Source organism: Pinus tabuliformis, chromosome Q (assembly GCF_031772625.1).
Source record: "Pinus tabuliformis cultivar Carrire ecotype Pingquan chromosome Q, CPIR1, whole genome shotgun sequence".
In the NCBI taxonomy this organism is placed as follows: Eukaryota; Viridiplantae; Streptophyta; class Pinopsida; order Pinales; family Pinaceae; genus Pinus; species Pinus tabuliformis.
The window spans coordinates 1,284,007,037-1,284,015,121 of NC_142296.1; the positions used below are offsets into that span (position 1 = coordinate 1,284,007,037).

General features: G+C 36.3%; 1 protein-coding gene across 1 annotated transcript; it reads right to left on the reverse strand.

Annotated features, from left to right (window-relative positions):
• Positions 1-553: 553 nt before the first annotated feature.
• SLP2 (Calcineurin-like metallo-phosphoesterase superfamily protein) lies at positions 554-2,246 on the reverse strand. Its single transcript, XM_089386139.1, has one exon. The coding sequence runs from the start codon at positions 2,128-2,130 to the stop codon at positions 955-957; it is 1,176 nt and encodes a 391-aa protein (XP_089242265.1). The 5' UTR covers positions 2,131-2,246; the 3' UTR covers positions 554-954.
• Positions 2,247-8,085: the final 5,839 nt, after the last annotated feature.

Sequence of the window (8,085 nt, forward strand, 5' to 3'; positions counted from 1 at the left end):
ATACATAGCTGCCATGGAAACCTGCAAAGAGATGTTATCAATGGAACGATTCTTAGGAGAGATGGGAATAAAACAAGACAAATATGTGTTGCATTGTGACAATCATATCACCATTCATTTAGCAAGAGACCCAGCATATCATTCTAAAACAAAGCACATTGATGTCAGATATTATTGGATTCATCAAATGGTAGATGATAGGCTACCACAATTGGAAAAAATATACACCAAATATAATCCAATTGATATGTTAACAAAGGCTTTGCCAAAAGATAACAAAAACAATATGAACACTTAGTGTATGAACAATATGAACACTTAAAGTATCTTCCAAATACTTTAATTAGAAATCAACTGCATTTGTTCTAAATGATACCAAAAATACCTCTCAATTTTAACCCAATTGTTAAATCACTAAAACTGATGCAATGTTTATGCTTACCAACTTTGTATAGTGAGATGTTAAGCCTCTGCTTCAACTTTACCAGTTTTGAAGTGGAAGCCACTGGTCACATGCTACGTTACATCATGAATCAATATTCGCAACCACGGGTACATATAAAACGAATTTCCATATATATTTCAATATAACACCCTTTTTCCCCTCTTCTTTGGGGAGGGTAGGGAAATGGAAATGCATCTGATATTTGATTAGCAAATCATAAAATGTTTGATTAACAGTAAAATGTACATCGACAATCATACATAGGGCCAAAGGGTGCTCATATAGGCTCCCCATCCCTACATAACCATGTCTGCTTGGGCTCCAATATCAAGAAAATGTATTTCTTGAATCAGTTGTATAGCTAAGAGAATATATTTCTTTCCTAGAAATGCCAATCCTGGCTGTGAAATGTATAGCCAAGACAATATATATATCTTTCATATAAATGCCAATTATGGCTGTGGTCCGCAGTCATATGAGCTTTCAGGAAAAAATGACAAACCACTGAACTATGCCCTTACCTCGACCTCTCGGGTTCCATTCTCGGACAAAAGAAGCCCGAGTCCTGGTTTTTCTTCTTTAGCTTTCTCCACCTGCTTGGCCTGATAGGCAGTATCAGGTGTAAGCACCCTGAGCTCACTATCCCCCTTGATCTCCAACACCTCTGGAATCCCATTGATACAGCCTCTGGACATCCCAACATCGACACGAATGACCTGGTTGCCACAAGCCCCACTGATACCCAGGGTCTGAATAGTATGACCCACAATCATCCTCTTGGCACCTGGAATGGTGGCCAAGGCCTTCTCCAGAAGAGAGCAATGGCAGTCCTCCCCATGGCACTTCTCCCTAGAATACTTTCTCAGCCACACAACAGCATCACGGCCATGAAGATAAGGGGGAGCCCTTGGGCCCTTGCCCCCGAGGAGCCAATCCTTCACCTCGTCATTAATTCTCTCCAACCCATGATAAACGTGAGTGGGAAGAAGACCCCCATGAACGAAAACAGAGCCCCCAACAATCACAACAGTGGGATGGGTACTGAGAAACCTGCTTGATATCGGCCCTCCAGGGCGTAGGGCAGCCATTCTGGCCCTCCATGCCTCGGGCAAAACTGCTGGTATCCCCTCAAAAATGTCCCTTTGGTGTCCTAAACCCTTACAGAGATTCTTCATATCATTACCCACTGTATACCAATATGCCCAGCCCTTGAATTCCTCCATTGCAGCCGGTGTCGCATAAGTGAAATCTCCTTCCACGTTCATTATTTCATGATTCCCGTTCAATATAACAACTCTCCCACCAGACTTTTCTGCTTGTTGTTTGAGTTTCTCGAGCAGATAAATGACTTTGATCTCTTCCCCCCCTCTGTCGAGGAGATCTCCGACCTGAACGACCGTGGTATTTCCTCCGATCCATTGATTGTTCTCGTCCATGACCTGGGCGGCCATGAGAGACTGCCTTGCCTTCTGAAGATCCCCATGGATGTCACCAATCGCAACCAGCCTATCTGCAGATGGGAATCTGGTAACTCTTCGTGCCCAGTTCGAATCCCTTTCGTCTGTTGGTGTCGAAGTGGATGACAGAAACTGCCCTCCAACAACAAAGTCGACAAATGTGTCGACGAATCTTGAGACAAGGGTAGGCAATCTGCTGCATTCGTAATCGTGGACTGGTTCGTCCATTGTCGATCACAGGAAATCCTCTTCAAAGCAAAGCATGCTCTCAGCCCAATGTTAAATGACAACCATGGGCTTATCAATGACAACCAGGGCCGTTGCAAAGACCTCTGACTAAAGAAAACCTCCGTCAACGCTCTAGAGAATTTACTTTTAATTCTTTAATTATTGCGTAATATTATTGGATACGGGCAGAAATTTACTTTCAAACAGGTTAGGTGGAGTTTAAAATTTATTCTGAAACAAGTTAGGCGTAGTTTAATTATTGAATTTTATATATATAACCTATGGGGTTATATAAAATGAAATGATATTTTAAAGTTTAGGAGAGTAAAAATAGTCTATCACACCATTAGTTTTTGTTTGTAGCTCTTTGCAATTCAGTCTAGACAATGCCAAGACACTATTCAGTGTATCACACCATTAGTTCCTGTTTTTAGCTCTTTGCAATTTAGTCTAGACAATGCCAAGACACTATTCAGTCTATCACAACATTAGTTCCTGTTTTTAGCTCTTTGCAATTCGGTCTAGACAATGCCAAGACACTATTCAGGTGTAGCCGACTTGGTTTGTGAAGTTAGGTGTGGAAAATTACTTTTTAAACCGGTCAGTTGTAGTTTAATTATTGAATTTTATATATATGGGTTATTGTTACTATTCAGGTTTACAAGAGTTGATTTGAGAGATATTTAGTTTTTATTAACGTTCATATACAATTTTAGCAATCAATTTGTATGTTGAGCGGATTTACTTTTTCTGGGTTCTTTTTGGTTCTTTTGGGCTAATATAATATTTAGAATTTAATTTTAGAAATTGAAAATTATATATTTTAATAATTAAATATATATATATATATATAGAGGACAAAATTTTGATAATATTATTGCAAAGATCTAAAATATCACTGAGATCTGTATAATAACCTCACGATTCTATATGCTCTATGTGCAAACGCCATTGATGTAACAGCCTTGCACACACATAGTATGTTGTTAAGGTGTAGCAGATGTTGTTATCTTGTATGCTCTATGTGCAATTGTCATTTGTGCAACAACCTTGTGTTTATGTAGTATGTTGTTGAGGTGTAGCAGGATGTTGTTATTTGTCCTGGCCATATGTCGTGTATGTTGTCAGTGTGAATGACTGGAATTTTTACGGGGGCCTCCACCACTGCCAAAAGCAGTTCGCACACCCACCGAACCTTGAGGACTACCAAAACCAGCTAGCCTTTTGGATTATGGCCATTGTAAACCCTTATGGAGCAAACCATTGTGCCTCTGCTAGAATTGTTATGCCCACAATCGCCAAAACCAGTTGCCCTTCTCGACTGTGGCCATTGTAAATCATTGTGGAGGGAACCTTGTTCTTTTGGCGGAATTGTCTTCCCTCATGAGGGCCACTAACTATTTATCTGAAATGCCAAACAGCTCGCGTGCCTATTGGTCCTTAGATGAATGCCAAAACTAGTTAGACGATGTGTCCCTTCTACAAAACTACTACTAAAATTTTGCAGGGACCTCTACCACCACCAAAACCAATTCGCATGCTTACCGGGCCTTGACAATTACCAAAACCAACTGGTCTTCTAGATTGTGGCCATTGTGAACCCTTGTGGAGGTAACCCTTGCACTTATAGTGAGATTGTCATCCCTCCATGATAGACACTAACTATTTATTCTTGTCGACACTTGCTCAATCATGTTTCTTTTGCATCGGGGGAGCGAGTTTGTGCAGCACCACCGAAAAAGCTTAAAAAGGGACTAAAAAAGGAAACAACTCATTTATGTTTGAATTGCATAGAATGAGCATTGAGATTGTGGGTTTTTGCTTTGTTGCTCCAACTGGAGCTTAATAGTGTGCTTTGGATTATCAAATCTATGGGCAACCAATGTGTTTTTCTACCATTGTAAACTCACCCTTGTCCTTTTGTACGGTCAGTTGAATTTATTTCCCCCTCAGTTATGGTGTTGTCATGACTATGTTTGGTCTTTGTTTAAGGCTTTTTGCATTAGTTAATTTGCCTGATATGACCCCTGTAATAAAATCATTGTAGAAAGTTTGATCCTTTATGACTATAGACTATAACTGGGTTGGATATGCACACAAGGTCATTCCCTCATGTTATTGCTTCAAAATTAATTTTTTAGATATTGTTTCACGAATGTTATAGTAGGTTTTCCAATGTATTGATCACATTCTTTTGATAATAAAGAATCAACTACTTCTCAATGGTGGTTTTAGCCATCTTTGTTAAGCTCCAAGATCATCTATCACCATTTTTAAACTTGCTTCTATTTAAGATCGCTAACAAACCGTAGCCAACAAGAGCACTCAAACAAAACCCTATAATTTGATGGTTATTGGTGGAAATCATTGTTGTAAAACAAAAGAGTTGTATCCTTTAAGTGGTACTTATTTTTTAATGTAATATACTAGAGTTTTTATTCCCAATGAAGGTTTTCTCAAGCTTAAAAAATGTGTTTGTTGTGTGTTTGTCTGTTGTGAGTTTAGAGTTTATGCAACATTTACTTCTCATCAAACCAACAAGCTTCTTGAAAAATTTGATAGAAAGAGACAAGTCACACATCAATGTTAGATAGACATCTGTAATTTGATGATTGTCAATGGAAATCACTCTTGTAATGTTTCATCCCTTGAGTGGAACACAAATTTCATGTAAAATACTAGAGTTTTTATTCCTAATGAGGGTCCTCTCAAGTTCAAAACTATGTCCGTTGTGGGTTTGGAATCTTATGCAATATTACTTTTCATCAAACCAATGAGTTTCCTGGAAAAAAAAAATGATAAGGGAGACAAGTCACACATTAATGTCAGAAAAACATTTGTAATTTGATGGTTATTGGTGGAAATCATTGTTATAAGATAAAGGGGTTTTATCCATTAAGTGGAACACATTTTTTTTTATATAATATTGATTTAATTTGTTAGTAAAATATTGTATTGTATTCTTTGTTGGCATTGCCCTTTGTAATAGGCAAGATTTATAGCTCTCCTTAAATCATGAAGATGTTATTTAACTAAATATCCTATTCTTATAGTTAAATCCATACAATTGTGCATGAACTTCAACTAGAAAAGTGGCCTTCTATTAATACACGACTATCTCATAAAATGATACTTGTAAACATTCCCTAATCTCCTACTCAAAAATGAGACCCTCCTGGGTAAGAAATAGCTTCTTTACATAAATGATTGAATAGCGAGTTGAATTCTCAACAAACATGAAAAATGAAACTTCAACAAAAGACCTCTTAACCTCTTGTGCTTGTGTCATAATAAATTCTAAGGTCAAATTATCAACTATGTATTCATTTTTTACCTAATTCAGCATTAGTTTGGAATCTCAAAAGACTCGCCAACTCACCAACATAATATGATAGTTGATGCAAAGGCTCAATGAATGGCATTGATTCAATATCCCCTCAGTAGAAAAGGTTTAGTGGTTTTCTTTTGTAATATACTTGGCGATATGCAATTCAAATTTGTAAGTCACACATTGATATGCAAATAAAATGCATTATAAGAAAATGTAATATTAATATTCCCACTAGAGGGAACAAAGAAAATTTTGAACAAAATGCAATAACAACTATTAAAAGAGCATAAGATGGCACTTATAGTTATAAGAGCATTTAGTCCATACCAAATGTTCCACCGAATCCAATGATATCTTTTGGGCCTTCTTTTCCATCAATAGGAATTCCTGTTGTAGCTATAATCCAATCTCAAATGGCATCTGTAATATGTGGAATTACCTATAAACCATGAAAAACATATATAACATTTAGGAAATTGTAATGGTAGTCTTTTATCATTGCATAGTTACAGTCCCCAATATAAACATAATACATAGTAGTTGTAGTGGAAACAACCATTTTATATATTTCTTCATTAAAGCAAAAAAATTGGCATACATCTCATACATGTACAGTGTTTCTTAGGTAGTTTCCCCTCCATTCATTGTCCATAATAGACTGAACAAATTTAAATTATGTGAGTAATATTAAGCAAGCAGAGAATACAACTTCACAGATATAAGCATGTGAAGGTCACTTGATATATCTTCCCAATGGTGGTATTGTTATTTCAAGTCAATGTCACATCCAAAAAGTGCTCATAATTACCAAAATCCAAATCAACCTTTGAAGAAAGGAAAAAATTTAGTAATCAATGGCAATTTGATACATTACATGTGCTCAGAGGAAAAAACAAAAATAAATGTATACCTTTCAAAAAATAAAATTAGTAGCTCTATCTTAGTAATGTATTGTCGGACGTGATATAATAAATAGATTAACAAGTAGGAGAAATAGAGATGGAGGGAGTTAAATAAAGTACTCTAAGTCGACAAGTATAAGAAACAAAGATTGAGGAACTTAAATAGAATAGTATATGAAATTCTTTCAAAATCTAAGCCATGGATGCATATTTCCATTGAAAAACATGAAAGAACACAAAGGCGTGTCTTCCAAGGATATAATAAACCAAACCCTATAATGTGCCTACATAGTGAAAACCAAGAACACCCCACCTGGTAGATCCTTGTTTTGGCAATTCAATCTAAGGGCTTAATAAATTAGGTATATCAAGATAAAAAACAATACAGTCTAATGTAAGCTTAAGAGCCAAGTATGGAAATCCTTTGTACTAAAAACACCCAACAACACAAATATTAATTTCAATAAAGAAAGATATAGAAACACAAAAGGGGAACATTTTTTCTAAATTCCAAAGGCATGTCCCTACATACTTGATCCTTGCATACTATCTCTTTGTACTTATCTAGTTAATTATATATAAATTTCAATGATGATGGATGGTGTTTTCTAGTTCCCTATGAGTTGTACATAATGTGCTTGGTACTTGTTGGGTTGCATGCCTCCTCATGTCTTTTCTCTCTCCCTTATAGGCCACACAAATTTTGCTTTAGAGTCTTGAGTAAGATTTGATCCTTTCATGGATTGGTGGATTAGAGTGAGTCTTAAATGAATGGGTCTTGGGTGGATGGTATTGGCTTACATGAGTCTCTCTACTTTACATGACACACAAGAGTGCATCATCCATGTTTTAATCTGAAACCACATACACTGCTTACTTGAGAGTGTTGGTCTATAGAAATTTATATGTTGTTTGGAGAGAGTAGTGCATACTTTATATACATATTAGTTGAGTTAAAGAGTTGTTTTATGTTACTAAGTAATGAGCAATTCCTTGAAGTGTCAGTAAGCCAGTTTGAGATCATCACTCAAGGTTTTAGTTCAACCTTACATGATAGTGCAGTGAGAGACATAAGTTACTAGTCTTGTTAATGTCTTTCTCTAGAAGCACTTGAAGAAACCACATGGGCATTCTCTCGTTGCTTAAAAATCTAATAGGACCATCTTCAAGAACCTTAGGGAATCAATTGTGCTTCCCCATGTCAAAGAAGTATACAAAATATCAATCACATACTCCATGTCGATTGAGTGTAGTTTTAATTGAAATTGGATCTTCATTAAATTTGCCAACTATTTGATTGGAATCTCTAATCCATGACTATTGACATAGGAGAGTGAGTGAATAGCTTTGATCACACATTGTTATTTTTCAAACTAAACACAACCATGATTTTTCATATGTCAAAATAAAAGGTAGATCTCATTGGCATTGTACCACAACCATGCATTTTGACAGACTAAGTCAAGGCTTGGGGAGGTTAGGGTTAAATACAACATCCTATAACAAAAACCATGTGGATATCATTAAAGAGGAGGTTTCAAAACTAAATAATGTCTTGCAAAGGACATCCAACCTAAAGATTGTTGAAGATTCCATCTTGTTTGCTTTGTCCCTACTCCTAATATGGCAGAGGTACTATTGCTTTACATTGTATAACCATTTTAATTTCACCTTATGTGTCCAGTCTTGATATGGCAATGTTGATATCAATTTTCTTTTCAT